Source organism: Gigantopelta aegis, chromosome 3, assembly GCF_016097555.1.
Source record: "Gigantopelta aegis isolate Gae_Host chromosome 3, Gae_host_genome, whole genome shotgun sequence".
NCBI classification, from domain to species: Eukaryota; Metazoa; Mollusca; class Gastropoda; order Neomphalida; family Peltospiridae; genus Gigantopelta; species Gigantopelta aegis.
Window position 1 is genome coordinate 32,439,148 of NC_054701.1, and position 17,465 is coordinate 32,456,612.

At 36.1% G+C, this 17,465-nt stretch overlaps 1 protein-coding gene across 2 annotated transcripts in view; it reads right to left on the reverse strand.

Annotated features, from left to right (window-relative positions):
• Positions 1-17,465, reverse strand: part of LOC121367897 — a 112,658-nt gene that overhangs the window by 88,953 nt on the left and 6,240 nt on the right. For both annotated transcript variants that reach the window (XM_041492346.1, XM_041492345.1), the window contains exon 2: positions 11,133-11,213. In XM_041492346.1, coding sequence (XP_041348280.1) covers positions 11,133-11,213 — 81 coding nt within the window. The remainder of the gene's footprint in view (positions 1-11,132; positions 11,214-17,465) is intronic.

Below are 17,465 nucleotides of genomic sequence, written 5' to 3' on the forward strand. Positions count from 1 at the left end.
TCTCGACAACACGTCTTGTGAAAAAATGCAAAAAATGCATTTCGTGGTTTTACAAACATCAGGATTACCAAAAAGCACTTCAGGTGAATGGAAATGTGCATTCTAAATAATAAAATGTAAGTAAAGTGCAATTTTATTTGTGAAAAATGGGGTTTAATAGCAAAAAACAAAGCCGTAATGGTTAACAAATAAACGTAACTAGGGTGTGTCCCTTTAAGATAAGCCTACTAATATTGAGCAGCAATGATTTTATCTCTCTCTGTCTCAATCAATTGTTGAAATAACCATGTTAAGAGTCCTTCAAAGTTCAGTAATTCAGACTTCAAATATTCCTTTCCTTTCCTTTATTAACACATTAAACAACTATCCTACCCTAGAATAATTATATAATGTACTTTCTTCAAACAGATGGCTGCTGCTTGAGCAGGTGTGTTTGTATTCCATTTATATTGCTCTTTAAAGTACATACACCACCACTACCTGGAACTGACCTTCATATACAAATACAGACCACCCTGTTTAAAAAACACAAAAAAACAACACAATGAAACTAAGCCTCACAGCTTAATTAAAATAAGAATGCCACACAACAAAACTTTTCTCACATATATTCCAGCCATTATGCACTGGCGTTTTGGTTCGTAACGGACACCATGTTCATTGAAATACTATTTCGCATACACAATGTCTATTCATGCATATATTTATGAGGTGATAAATTAAGGCCCAAGACTTTGCAATAGCCTGTCAGTTGATCAATCACCGGCCCATAAGGTGCAGGAAGCCCAGTGCAGGCAAATTGCTGCCTGATGCATGTAGATCCAGCAATAAAAGCCAAGGAAAGACAGTTAAATCATTAAACTGAAACAAATGACTTTAGAATCACTGTTACCCCACTGTGGGCAAATTAGTCTGCATGTAGTTTGTCCAGGGAAATGCATGTATAATTGCACAAAGTTAAAGGTTGTTTGGTTTAACGAAACCACTAGATCACAGTGATTTATTAATCATCGGCTATGGTATGTCCATATGAAACCACTAGATCACAGTGATTTATTAATCATCGGCTATGGGATGTCCATATGAAACCACTAGATCACAGTGATTTATTAATCATCGGCTATGGGATGTCCATATGAAACCACTAGATCACAGTGATTTATTAATCATCGGCTATGGGATGTCCATATGAAACCACTAGATCACAGTGATTTATTAATCATCCGCTATGGGATGTCCATATGAACTTGCCAGCCACTGCAAAATTGGTTGGTCAACTATCGCCAGCCTTTTTTCTGTTCCAAATATAATGTATATCAAATACTGTACATTTAAATGCATGCACTACCTTGTCTATATGGCCAAATTTATTTTAAAACACAAAAACCTTATGTTTCACTACATCACAGTTTGTGTGTGTTTTCAGTGATAGAAAAATAAGCAGAATTTTTTCATCAGTTCACTAAACAAGTACATATAGAAAATCTACTTCTTCCCCATTATTTTCACTTGTTACATTCAAGTTCAAAGGGAAACTTTTCAATAAAAATGACACTGTAAATGTTTACTTGTCCATCAGATAACCATTAAGGTACATTTTGCATGTCCAAATAGGTTTTCACTTGTTAAGTGCTTATTAAGACCTCTGGTTTACTATCCTGTTAGTGGGTAATATCATGTAAAAGATCCATTCCAACCTCAGTTGTGCTGTGATTAACCATTGGTTTTAAGGCTGGTAGTTGTTACATTTGTATTCCAGTACCCAAATCCAGTAGTAATAAAAAAAAACCCACATTTGTGCAAGTCAGGATGGGACATAGCCTAGTGGTAAAACACTCACTCAATGCATGGTTGGTCTGGGATCAATCCCCATTGGGCTATTTCTCATTCATTTCACCAATGCACCATAACTGATATATCAAAGGCAGTGGTATGTGCTATCCTGTCTGTGGGAAGGTGCATATAAAAAATCCCTTGCTATTAATGGAAAAATGTAGCAGATTTCCTCGCTAAGACTATGTCAAAATTACCAAATGTTTGATACCCAATAGTCGATGATTAATAAATCAATGTGCTCAAATGGTGTCATTATTAACTATCAATCTAAAGACCTGTACAGTTAGTTTTCTTCAACTCTACATTCACAGCTATTGAGCTGGTCTCACACACAAGTTTTAACATATTACGCATTGTTTCTTTGAATACCACTTTCCCCCACTAAAGGTCAGGACACAGAGTTATGTTATCCATTTGTCGCCATCTAGGAACGTGAGGTCAAACAAATGGAAGTCTGCCTTTGTACCCGCTCTGTGCAATGATTTGGCATTAATTGGAGAGATCTCTGAACCTATGTGTTTATTAAGGAGGACGTTGTCAACATTGCTCATCAAACTGACCCACACATGCTTGGACCCAGAGTTGCGTGGATGAAAATGTTTCCAACTGAAGACAAATATAGATAAACATTTGTATAATTCTTAACTCTGGCACAGTAAACATGACCTTTTGATTGGAGATCACTATTGCCAGGACAGCAAATGGACAATGACCCATTGATTTTATCTACAGATCTCCAGTATTACTGCTAGCACTGGCCTCGGTGGCCATCAGACATAAGACTGGTAGGTACTGGATTCACACACCAGTACCGGCTCCAACGCAGAGCAAGTTTTAAAGACTCAATGGGTAGGTGTAAGACCACTACACCCTCTTCTCTCGCACTAACCTTTAACCCTCTGTCCTGGACAGACAGCCAAGATAACGTGCTTGAACCTTATGAAAATAAGTATAAAAGAAAATCACTACTAGTACTATCAGCTACGATTGGACTTAATGATGTCGTGGTGGTTAATCCATTGTCCTAAAGGTGGCAGGCACTACTGGGTTTACCTCATGGTATCTGGGCAGGATATAGCTCAGTGGTACAGCGCTCGCCTGATCCGCGATCGATCTAGGATCAGGATTGATTCCCACCGGTGGGCCCATTGGGCTATTTCTCGTTCCAGACCGGCCTCTGTGGCGTCGTGGTTAGGTCATCGGTCAACAGGCTGGTAGGTACTGGGTTCGGATCCCAGTCGAGGCATGGGATTTTTAATCCAGATACCGACTCCAAACCCTGAGTGAGTGCTCCGCAAGGCTCAATGGGTAGGTGTAAACCACTTGCACCGACCAGTGATCCATAACTGTTTCAAGAAAGGCCATTTTTTGTGCTATCCTGCCTGTGGGAAGCGCAAATAAAAGATCCCTTGCTACTAATCGGAAAGAGTAGCCCATGAAGTAACGACAGCAGGTTTCCTCTCAAATTCTGTGTGGTCCTTAACCATATGTCTGACGCCATATAACCGTAAATAAAATATGTTGAGAGTGTCGTAAAATAAAAACATTTTCTTCCTCTTGGTACCTACACCCACTAAATGAGAATTTTAATAGCTCAGTGGGGAGGTGTATGGTCATTACACCGACTCCTCTCTCAGGGACCATTAACCCACTGTCTTGGACATAAGAGTCCTCGGCCTGTGCTTATAAAACTTTTAGTCTACTCTAGATTCAAGCCTTTAATGATGTCACATGCGTTCAATTCATATGATATTGCTATGATGTTAAAAGTATTACTCTGTTGTCTTGAGTCTAGACTATAATCACAAGGCCAGAAAGCTGAGGTGTATGCCCAGGACAGCATTCTTGAACCTTAATTTCAATATAAGCACACAAATTAAGTTAAAATGGAATAATAAAAAAATTAATGAATGTGATCCATATTTTAAATATATTCTAGCAAAAACTGACCAAAAGGTCTATTGACCTCTAAAAGGCAGAACATAGTCCAGTGGTAAAGTACTCGCCAAATGCATTGTCGATCTAGGATCAATCCCCATTGGTGGGCCTATTGGGCTATTCCTCATTACAGCCAGTGCTCCACAATTGATATATCAAAAGCTGTGGCATGTACTATCCTGTCTGTGGAATGATGCATATAAAAGATACCTTGCTACTAATGGAAAAATGTAGCAGGTTTCCTCTCTGAGACTAAATATCAGAATTACTAAATGTTTGACACCCAGTAGCCAATGATTAATAAATCAATGTGTTCTAGATGTGTTGTCATTTTTTTTTTTTTTTACGGTAACTTGATTTTGTTGAGTACAAAAATGTGTTGATGCTTACAGTAACACATGTAAATATATACATTCTGTTGAGGTTCCACCAATTAAAGGTTAATGTTTCTTTTGTCTAACGACACCACTAGAGCACATTTGGTAGTTCTGACAGTCTTAGAGAGGAAACCCTGTACATTTTTCCATTAGTAGCAAAGGATCTTTTATATGCACCATCCCACAGACAGGATAGCACATACCATATCCTTTGTTTTACCTGTGCAAGTGCTTTAACAGTGAGCAACAACCTACCCTAGGTTCGATCAAGCACAGGTGGCTGTTACATAAGGTACTGAACATCTTACTACATGATGACAGACCACAAACCCTTATCTACATGGCCAACCGTGACTTAAAACTCAGTATGGGGGAATGTGGAAGAGTATCTGTTTTGTTATGAATCACCGAGCTTATTTAGAAGAAGCAAACAGACCGCACCTTCCCACAGTACAATTTGCCGAACGGCTCAAGCAGAAGCTTCGGGTACTGAACAAACAGTGTTGCTTTCCGCCTGAATGTCAGTCGCTTCTCGCCTGTTGACAAATGTAGATCAGTGCACATACAAACAACTAAACAAATGTCCCTTGATAACTGGTCAACAGCTAGCAAAGAGCGAGAACTGCTGGATGTAGGCATCGGTAAACAGCTAGGAACTTTGTGACAACCTTTCTCATGTAGTTCTGTAAGGAAATGATTTAATCTCTGATGTCTAGGGACAAGGTGTTCTAGTTGTTGAGGGATTTGTACACTATTGCATAGAGTTGTAAATATTTCTCTCCCTTTCTGGTACAGACAGGGTTCAAATTTTACCACAATAATGACGGCAAATGCTGTGGTTGCCCTGAAAATCTACTATTGTCGACAGAAAGAGAAATATGCTGTGGTGCCTAATCAGGTTTGCCACCATGCTCTTCCAATAAATTCCATGTTGTATACAACTGTATATAAGACAGCAAAATTATCATTGGTAATATGATAAAAGACATCCGTTTCCAACAAAGGGGTGGGATGTAGCCCAGTGGTGGATTGATCCCCGTCAGTGGGCTCATTGGGCTATTTCTTGCTCCAGCCAGTACACCACAACTGGTATACCAAATGCCATGGTATGTGTTATCCTGTCTGTGGGATAGTACATATAAAAGATCCCTTGATGCTAATCGAAAGAGAGTAATCCATAAAGTGGTGACAGCGGGTTTCCTCTCTCAATATCTGTGTGGTCCTTAACCATATGTCCGACTCCATATAACCGTAAATAAAATGTGTTGAGTGCATCGTTAAATAAAACATTTCTGTTTCCAACAAACTGCACAGGCTAGAACTCAAGGCACCAGGGTTACATCGTTTTTGTCTGAGAAAACTTGACAGAAATTAAGTTGACTTTGTGCCTCTTGTGAAAGAAACATTTTCCTCAGTGCCCTCCAACTTGTCTTGGTGCCTTAATTTCTGTTATTAAACCTAAACCAACACTTGCCTCCCCCCCCCCCCCCCCCCAATTAAAATTTCACCTATGTACAGTTATAAAAATAAAAACGTATTTAAGTCTATTAAGGTACTGATTTAAACCATATCATAGGTCTTTTCATATGGAAATAGCAGGAGAGCTATCCATTTAAACTCTTAATAATAATTCTAGGAGAAATTGGATAACTTTAAACATTTCTGCATGGTCCATCCACAACAGGTTTGACTGGGGTCTGCCATCACACAAACAAAAGAGTGGAAATACTGGTAAAACACCATCACAAGTCAGCCAAATATGCCGCATTATAGTCATCCAGTGAATGGACGGTTTCTGGGTTTCCAGTTTGCCACTTGGTTAGGCCTGTTGTTGAAGATTTGTGAGCAGCTCCATGGTTCAGCGAACGACTTTTGTGTCCGCCTCATCTTGGAGAGTTTACTGAGGGAGTGTACTCCAACACAAAGTTTAGGCCATCTTATCTCATAATCATGGATCATTGCACAGTATTAACTCATAACACTGCCACATTTTTGGTAGTATAAAGCAATTGGTTAGACACACACAGTTGCTTGGATGAGCATCCAGCTAAACTATTGACAACAGAATAAAAAGAATCATGTGGGTTGATGTCAAATGGTCATTTCTCGATTTATGGCTAAATCATGGTTAATGGTGAATGGCTTTTATTACAAAGTAATGCCATAAATACTTGAGCATTTTTTTTAACATTCTTGGATGAAAGAACATTTTATAACGTGTTATTTGTCATACATGTGTGCATGTGGTTTTATTTATAAATATTTTTTTTGAAGTCCATGGCACAGACTTTGAGAAATGTAGCATAATTTCAACAAAGTGGCATCATTTACACGTCTAATTGAAAAGATTAGCCCATGAAGTGACAACAGCAGGTTTCTTCTTTCAATATCTGTGTGGTCCTTAACCATATGTCTGACACCATATAACTGTAAAATCAATGTGTTGAGTGCGTCGTTAAATGAAACATTTCTTTCATTTATACGTACACTGAATGACTGCAGTCAGCAACATTTAGATTATTTCATTACATTAAAAATAAACAGGTCAAAAGAAAGTTGTAACCATTTAGTTTTTTAAAATAAAATTTATATAAATACATATACAGTTAAACCCCTCTAAAGTGGACACCTTCGGGACGAAGTAAAAAGTCTGGTTTTAAAAGGTATCCAGTTTAGAGAGGTCATGTTCTGTATTGATATTTTAAAAAAGGACCATGAAAACCGTCTGGTTTTGAGGTAATTCTGGGTCCGGTTTAGAAGGTTTCACTGTAATATAATTTAAATGCTCTTAAAAACTTAAAATCTCAACCATGATCATGCTACTTTAAATACATCTTTTCTAGATATAAAATATTTTTAAAATTTCTTAAAAGTCATCAGCCAGTCATACCACATCAATCTTGGACCTACATGTTTACACACTAAACTACATGTTTTAAAATTTCTTAAAATCCTACCTATAGCCAGTCATACCACATCAATCTTGGACCTACATGTTTACACACTAAACTACATGTTTACAAATTTCTTAAAATCCTACCTATAGCCAGTCATACCACATCAATCTTGGACCTACATGTTTACACACTAAACTACATGTTTTAAAATTTCTTAAAATCCTACCTATAGCTAGTCATACCACATCAATTTTGGACCTACATGTTTACACACTAAACTACATGTTTACAAATTTCTTAAAATCCTACCTATAACCAGTCATACCACATCAATTTTGGACCTACATGTTTACACACTAAACTACATGTTTACAAATTTCTTAAAATCCTACCTATAACCAGTCATACCACATCAATCTTGGACCTACATGTTTACACACTAAACTACATGTTTTAAAATTTCTTAAAAGCCTACCTATAGCCAGTCATACCACATCAATCTTGGACCTACTTGTTTGTAGACGAAGCTAAACGAGAGGAAATTGTAACAGGTAACACACCGAGTGCCAACATTTAGACGGGACATTAGAGAATTATCAGAAAACTGTCATAGCTGTTTACTTAAAGGATCACAGAACAACACAACCAATAACATAATAATATTGCAGTTTACCAACATTTATTTCTCAGCTTTCGATAAACTGTTCTTTCTTGTTTCCAACATTAATGTCAATCCACACTGGGGAGTTCTTTAATCTCAGGGGGCGGGACAGAGCCTGATGGTAAAGTGCTTGCTTGGTGATGTGCGGTCGGTCTAAGAACGAGCTCTGTCAGTGGGCACATTGGGTTATTTCACAACTGGTATAACAAAGGTCATGGTATGTACTATCCTGTCTATAAGGATGATGCATATAAAAGATCTCATGCTGATAATCAAAAAGAGAACCCATGACACAGCTGCAACAGGTTTCCTCTATCATTATCTGTATGGTCCTTAACCATATGTCTGTAACTGTAGATAAAAAGTGTTGAGTCATTTGTTAAATAAACCATTTCTTGTTTTTTTATCAAGGCTTAACAGTACATATTCCACTTTTTATTAATACAGCAATCAGTATTTGCATCTAACATGCTCATAAAACCTGTATGTAATCAAAATGTCTAAATTCAAATGTTACTTTATCCCTTGAGTAATTTCGATTTTTGTGTGGGTTTTGCTAAATGTTTGTTGTTTGTTTTATTTTTTTTCACTTCAGAACCATTTAGTAATGTCAGGGTTTTATTCTATGTATTTCTGTTTATTCTGACTGATGTAGCAGCTCAAAACAATATTAACATTTCTGAAAAAATGCATGTATCTTGTTTATGTAATGGTTTTTCCAGTATAGATTTCAACAGCTAACAAAAAGGTCTGTTTTCAGTGCAAACACAGAGAGACTTAGTGATTCAGAGAACCTCATAAATCGACAATAAACACTAGTCAGCTTGTCTTAAAATGTCAGTGTAACTGGCTACTTAAATTAGTCATACGTGCCTTTAAAACTGTCAGGCTACATATACCTACAGTGTATACATATACCTATATACATACCAGTACTGCCAGTATATATAGCAGTAAATAAAACCTATAAATATTCTTTGATCATAATGTATCTGTGTCATTTATGTTCTATTAATGTCTATCATTACTACCTGACATACAAATCCAATACCAGCCAGTCTGTACACCTGTTGTCACCTGTCTCAGGTATGTGAGTCATGGTGTATATACTCACAAATCGGGGAAACTACACATTTCATTAATTGTGTCAACAAATTCATGTAATGTTTATCATTTTGAATTGACATACTCACAACTAGGGCCCCCACGAGTCCAAAATATTGGAATTGTGTACTCGAGGGTCAAACTCGACATGAACCTGAGTACCCGACACTTACACTAAACGAAGATAGATTAAGGAATAAAGTAAAATAGCATTATGCATCTTAATTCCAGTACTGAACATGGATGTCAAATCATGCCATTGTATTGCATTTCGAAACCAGTTGATATGTCAGTGTTGTGAAGGACGTGCGGCCAGTTTAAAAAGAGAAACTAGCTCATGATCATATAATTATTGTGTAACTTATATCGTTGATTATCTACTGCTGACATTATTGCCCTACTTGTCCATTGTATTATAGTTGATCATTGTATTACACCTTGTACAGGTACTCGAGTCCTGTGAAAGAACTTTAGTCTTGCTAGACTCGACCCATTCCCGAGTACTCGTGGATACCCTACTCACAACACAATAAAAATGTGTCATACATAAATCTAATGATCTCTTTTGCTTCTACATACATTTGTACATGAAAATATATTTGTTTTAAAACCCACATTTTTAAACTAAATTTTTTAACAAAACTCTTCAAGATGTTTATAGTATACAGACCAAATGTCATTTTAAATTTTTTAAACCTTTTTTATATTATTATGTTTTTGTTTTTTATAATTTTATTGTGGATAGTTTAAAGATCAAGACTTTTTTTATTATTATTATTTAATAATGATTTTTTTTTTTTTGTGTATTATTATGGGTTTTTTTTTAGTAAGTATACTAATCTTATTGAGTAAATACATTCCCTTCATCAATATGACAGATTGTGATTTTCTGCAGTAACGAAGCTGTACTGGACTGCATCTAGGCTTACAGTGTCATACTGGGCTGGCCGGTGCAGGTCAGGTCATAGGGCTTAACATGCACATTCAGAGCAAGCTGTTTTAGTGCACGCTGACCGGTGCAGTGCTAGGCTATTATCATATACACAGGTACGCACAGGTATGTGTCATCAGGTGTGTGTGTCTGATAAATCAACCATCACCTGAACGAGGGATTATCTCCTTGTCGTAAAGCAGCTGCTGTAGGACAGACAATGTACCTGAGTACTTAACATGCCTGTGTTGACATACATGATTGTGCCTATGTGGTATACAGTTTACAACAGACACGAATACAGGATTTCTATTGCAATTAGCAAACACTAGCAAATTTCAAACAGTCCATTTCGTATGCTTATAATGGCAGTGGCAGATCCAGAAAATCCATTTAGGAGGGGCCCCAATGACACGAGGCCAATGGAACTTTGGGGGAGGTTTGGAGGAGATCGTAAAAAAAATAAAAAAATAATATGTAATAAAATTATAACTGTCACAAAATTTAGGGGGGGGGCAGGCCCCTGCCCCCCCCCTCCTAGATCTGCTTCTGAATAGGATGACTGGTGAACTTTACAGAAATATAGATTTGTTTTTAAATGTTGATCAGTCACTAGAATACCACAACATACAGAGGTTAATGTATCATTTACCTAAATGACGTATTTACCTGTATATGTAGATGATGTGTACATACACATGATATGTCTAGAGAATAACCGGTTACTGCTTTAAAATACCAGCTTTATCCTGCAAAGTTTAGAATAGCTACAGCTACAAGGCTCTGTCATTCGACCTGAGCAGGATAAAGCCAATATTTTAAGGAAGTTACTGGTTATTTTATTTATCTTGCAATCCAACAGGAACAGTCTGAAAATGTTTACTTATTCCAGGCCCCGTGCTTATAAGACTTAAAGTCTAGACTTTAATAAAGTCCAGACTTTAACATAATGCTATTTGAATGGCGTTGCCATGACGTTAAAGTCTAGACTTTATTAAAGTCTAGACTTTAAGGTTTATAAGCACGGGGCCTGTTTTTTGTATGCAAATGTAGTATCATCAACCAATCAAGGCTAGCTACATGTTAGCTACATGTATATTCTGTCACATTAAAAAAAACACTTCTAAAATTTAATTCATAAATAAATATACAAGTTTTGTATCTTAATAGTGACACTAAATGCTATTTGTATATACTGTACTCGAATGAATAGTTTAAAGAGTACATTTCGTTAAAATCTAGTATGAAATACTTGCGTCGAGTTGGGTTTAAGTCACAAGACCTATATTTTTAGACACTGATCGAAAATATAGAAATTTATCTAGTCATCATATCTTGCCAGTGTATAGTAGGATAAATGTACATGCGTACCTGTACAGGTAACTTACCTTAAGTGGCATCTCGTTAATGGTTTTCTCAAACTCGTCCTCACCACACTGAGACAGCACCTGCATCACTCCCGCAGACATCTGTAATAGTAAACAATCTCATTAAAAACAACATCACAACAAAGACAAACAAATAAACATGGTATCAAACAATGACGTCATACTGTCCATACAGTTAAACAAGTCAGAAAAAAATACTGTTTAAAATAACACACAAAGGAAAACTAAAATACCAAAAAAAAACCCACACACATTCAACTTGCTAGAAGTTCACAAATATTCTGAAACTTGATGCAGATCAACACAATTTGATTTGTTTAAAAATACTGTTTTGTTTAATGATATATTGATTTATTAATCATCAGCTATTGGATGTCAGACATTTGGTAATTGCGACATATAGTCTTAGAGAGGAAACCCGCAAAAAAAAATTTCCATTTGTAGCAAGGTATGTTTTATATGCACCATCCCACAGACAGGAAAGCAAATACCATGGTCTTTGATATACCAGTCGTGGTGCACTGGCTGGAACAAGAAATAGCTCATGGGGATCAATCATAGATCAACCACGCAACAAGTGAATGCTTTACCACTGGACTATGTCCCGCTCCCAAAGCCAATGATCCTTTTTCACAATAGGTATATGTACCTTTTTGTGTTTTGCATAAAATGCATTTGTAGCTAACGTAAACACCACCATGACCAGAAATGTGAAATTGAATGCTAAAAAGCTGTAATATATATTAGGCCAAAACAGTTTTATACCAGTGCTAGATCTATTCCTAAAGGCTACTATTAGAACTGCTGGGGTGTCCTTGAACATTCTCGCTGATGGATATGCAGTGATTTTAAGTTTAATTTATGAATTTGGTAAACAGGAAGCAGGGCTCACCATGGAACAAATTTTGCTTTATCCAACTTTCAGATTTGTAACATATTTCCTTGAAAATTATTAAAATGTGGCTAATTTAAGGAATATTTTATTATCCTAAGATTAAATGTTGCAGTCACTTTGTACAGAGTGAGCCATGCAAGAAGGCAAGGATAACAACAAATGCCCCACCTCCCCAAACCCAATATAACCATTTCATTAAAAACCTTACTTCCACTTGGCATAAATAAAAATAATCACAATGTATAGAAAAGAAAAAAGTAAGAAGAAAAATCAGTTTGTAAAACGAAATAAGTAATCCATGAAAAGGGAGGTGCATGACTGCATTTACATTAAGACAACATTGATGACTGGGAGTTGAAAAGGAAGACACACAATGAGGTCCCTGTTCTGTTACAAGGCATTAACCCACGGTGATCCCTCGCTCGTCACACCAGGCTTTCACCATGTTCCGTATCTCCGTGATGGTCATAAAAAGCCAGAAGTATGCAGTAGCATCCCACAAGGCTTAAACATTTTGTCACCACAGTGTGTGTGAGAGACAGACCTGGTGACTGCTAGGTATGGTGTGACGATGAATGGCCAGAGATACTGTATGTGTAGGAAGATGACAACACAATAAAGATGGACGTGTTGAAAAGAATGGATCAGATAGATCCAGAGCTTGTATGTAATACAAGAACACATGTTTGTCAAAAAAAAGAAAAAGATTGTAATCGGTGTATTTCAATGGATATTGTGATGTCTGAACAAGCATTTTTTTGGTACTATAAAACAGCTTGATACCATTAAAGATTAATTGCATCACTTGCTTTTGCAGCCCTCTGTATTAACTTTTCCATCTAGGAGCCAGATGGCACCCACTTGTACTTTTATATAGATACAGTGAAACCTCTCTAAACCGAACACCCTTGGGACCAACACAATTGTCCGGTATTAAGAGGGATTCAGTTTCAGGAGGTTACGTTCTGTACTTGTTTTAAAAAGGTACTCTGTACAGAGGGTCCGGTCTTGAAAGACCTTCACTGTAGTATGAAATGTTTTAGTCGCCAAATGGAAAAATCGGTCGCCATATAGAGGGCTGTTTTGTAAAGCACTGTAAAAGTTAAACATATGTGTAGTTGCCTACTTTGAACGGGTAATCCCAGAGACATTGGAGTATTAAAAATGTTTTTTTTAAAAAGAACAAAATTTAAATGACACATACAGTGTATCAATACACATGTGTATGTTTAAAACCACAAGGTGTCATTTGGCAGGATTCGAACCTACTGCACCGATTCATGCTTACAGGCACTTGGTTTGAAACTAATGTAACAGTTTTTATCCTATAACTTACAAATGATATCCATGTCATAAACCCATGTGATAATTTTAGTGTATTAACCTGGTTAATAATGGTATGTAAATTTGCAAGGTCTCTAGGTAATGTGTTGCTGTGGATGGGTCATTTGCTTACAAGACAACAAGATCTGTGTACCTGAGAGTAACGTTCTCAAAGATTTATAATTAAAATGCTTGACGTCAAACTAATTTGTGCTAATTGTGATGATGTCATATTACCGATGATGTCAACTTTAGTACTGTGATTTTCTAAAAATTTAATTAAAATGTAATTTTAGAAGTGTTATAGGATAAATAGAATTCGCTACTCATGTTTTTTAATATGTAAAATATCAACGTTGTCTAGTTAATTGGTATTTGTCTCGGCAGAGCCTCGACTAATACCGATAAAAATAGACTCGGTTGATATTTTACATATTAAAAAATGCTTGTGACGAATCCTCTATGCATTAATATACAGCAATTTTAAATTACAACGGGGCTAATGACGCACTTGGGGACAGTCCACCGGCAGAAACATCGACCCAGTAAATATATTTAAAAACACAAAATGTTAATTGGCAGGATAAGCTACAGAAAAAAAAGAAGAAGAAGAAGAAAAAAAAGAAACATTTATTTAATGACATAATATGGCTGTTAGGTGCCTCATAAATAATGAACTTTAGTCTAGAGAAATGAAATCCATAGCCCCTCAGTTTGCTAACTATGATGAAAAAACTACCTTTTCGTTGCTTGATTTACTTGCTACCCCCATAAACTTAAATTCTGTGGGGAACACTTATAAAAGACATTCTAATTCTTGCCATATTTACATTTGGCAAACAACAGCTTAAATAAAATGCAATAAGTCCACCAATAAGGATCAATCCTACAACCAATTACACCTCAAATAAGACCTCTACTATTAGTACTCAATAATATCCGACTCCCTTGTGCATAAACATGTACAGTAATGTAAAAACAAAAGTGGAAAACCCCCATTTACATGCAGGTTTTTTTTAAATGTCACCAGTCCAGCTCAGCCTGTTAGATGTACATGTATTTTGAAAGAATAACACAACTTACTTTTATTTTCTTTAAGCCTTTCTTCTTGTGTATTTGTCAACCATAGCACACAACCTAACATTTAGACATGTGCTGTGCTTGTTTAATAATCAGACAAATGGATTTGATCAAAGAGAGGAAAACTACTCTAACATTGAAATAAGGAGGAATTTAAGCCAAACAAACAGACCTGTTTTCATGTTTGTTGGTGAAAACAAAGAAATTGCTGGAAAAGGAAAATATTTTCCAACATTCCATAAAAATAAAATACAAAGCTGTGAAGAAAATAGCGGACAATTGAAAATGAAACAGATTAATGTGGCATGAATCATCTGAAAACTAAATTTCCAAGCCAAAACACAAATACTGTATTTGCATGCAATCACAACAAAAGTACTGTAAAAGGGTCTCCAAATACAATTAAGGGTTGTTAGAGAATTAGAGAATTGTGATCACAAAGTTGACACTGAATAATAACCAACTGAGTATGAATGAATGAATGAATGTTTAATGACACCAGCACATATTAAACAATGACCATTTGGTATCTAACATGTTGGGGTTTTTCTACATCTGGGGGAGGGAGGGAGGGAGAGAGAGAGAGAGAGAGAGAGAGAGAGAGAGAGAGAGAGAGAGAGAGAGAGAGAGAGAGAGAGAGAGAGAGAGAGAGAGAGAGAGAGAGAGAGAGAGAGAGAGAGAGAGAGACAGATACATAGAGAGAGGAGGAAACCCACAACTGCCATATACAATGAAGGCTATTCCTTCTGAAAAAACAGCAAGGGATTATTAGGGCACTTTCCCATAGACAGAACAATGCATACCATAAACTTTGATATACCAGTCATGGGGCATTGGTTAGCAAAGGAAAAAATGGGAGTCCATCAATAGCAATCGATCCTATGACCTATCATACCTTACGCGAGCACTCTACCACAGACCTACATCCCACACTGGTTAGGAAGAATGCAATGTAATACAAAAAAAGGTAAGATGTACCTACACATTACGCATATTTATACATGTGTATTTACATACAGACCACCTCATCAAAAATCAATCTAGTGTTACATCCATGAACACCACAATCTGGCGGTGACTCACACATAAACTGAACATTACACATGCTTCACAACACGGTTGAGAACACATTCACACACATACCTGGACAGTAATATCCATACAGTGAGCTGTTACACAAATTGATCATATGTCAGTCAAAAATGCAGCCAACCAAACATTGCATACATGTTGTTTTGGGTTTTTTAAATGAAGACATGATAAAATTAAGTCATGCAGGCATATGAACGTTTAGAAAAATAATGAACATGCAAAAATAAAATTGAAAGGAAAAATAGCATGGTTAATACACGCATACTTTCATGAAGTGCTCTAAATCAGTGCAGTGTACTGGAATGCATGTATTATAGTTACATAGTAAAGGCAAAGAATTGCGCAGATCCAGGATTTGTTAAAGGGGGAATGACAAAATTCTAAAAAGAGCAGGTTTGTAGAATGGTTGGAGGGCATGCTCCCCTAGGAAATGTTGAAATGAAGCTGCTCTGAGACGTGTTTTGAAGACAATTTAGTCTTGAGTATTGTGGATGACGGTTTTAGTTTTTAAATGTCAAAGGGAACTTTTAACACTTCAGCACGTTTTAACAAAGAATACTACAAACGTGGCCGGTTGATACCGTTTATCTTATGAGTTGTTTCAAAATGTATTGAACAAGAAAAAGTAAGATGGATACATTTTTTAAAAATCAGTTGTAAAATACCATTTATCTTACAAAGTCTTATTTAAAAATGTACAAAATAAGAACTTAGGCAGGGTTAATTAAATTCTTGAAAATGATTGTTTAAAATTTGTTAAAATGCATAAAAAGCAGTATCCAATTCAACAGATTTTAAACTTATAACCATCTAGTAAGGGCACTTACGTTTCTGAACCTCTTTTAGATATAGGCACGTTAATAAAGTACCCGTATGTTCCATTTTTTTCTTAAATTCAAATTATTTTCTGGCAGAAAGCCTGTTCAGGGGTTTATCATGTATGTTTTTAGACTCCAATAATTGGTACCATTCCCCACTATTCCCCGAAGGCTATGTCGCTTTTCATTCCCAATTTTGGACTACAAAATTCCCAATCTGAATGTAAATATTATTTTTGTTTATTATTCTATATTCAGATATATTTTAAACATGATACGTAACTCTTAACAAACACCCCTTCCTTCACCCACATTTCATAACAGAAAAACAGATTAATTTGTATTTCTCTTTTAAAATGTTACTTCGCTTAATATAGTAATAAGATGTTTTTGAAATAAAACAGAAAATTCCTCCTTTTTGGGGGTAAAACAATACTAAAATTCCCAGTCAAAACCATGGGTGTCAAGTCAAATTTTAGAAATAAAACCCTGCTGTTAGAGATTTGAATCATTGGGATTCCCCCGTCCCAACCAGTGACCTATGACTGGTATATCATCCAAAGGCTGTGATCAGGGCAGCATTGCCTAGATAGGAAAGTGTTTAAATAATAAATCCCTTACTGCTGATGAAAAAAGGTTAGAATGACCAAATGTTAAACATCCTAATTGCCGATGATTAATTAATCAATGTGATTTAGTGGTGTCATTAAACAATTTTTAAAAATCTTTATCAGGACCATCCAGCTTGTTTACTAGGAGAAACTGTGGTAAAAAAAATTATAATTTTACTTTTTAATATTTATTCATTATTTGTTAAAATATTTATAAACAAACCAAACCCTAGCACGTTTTCACATGTACATGTATTTCAAAAACTAGACTGAATGTATACTTATAGTTAACAACTTTCATGGCAGTCTATTATGGATTCCATAATGACATCATAAGAATACTAGAATATTTTGATTTTAATTAATTATCAGCATATTGCTAGGTACCACTAGAGCTGGGATCTGGCTCAGTAAGTAGAGTGATCGTGTGAGGTGGTTTTTACGTCATAGGATCGAACCACCTCAGTGGACCCTTTCTCTGATTGTTTTTTTACTTGTCCCAACCAGTGTACCA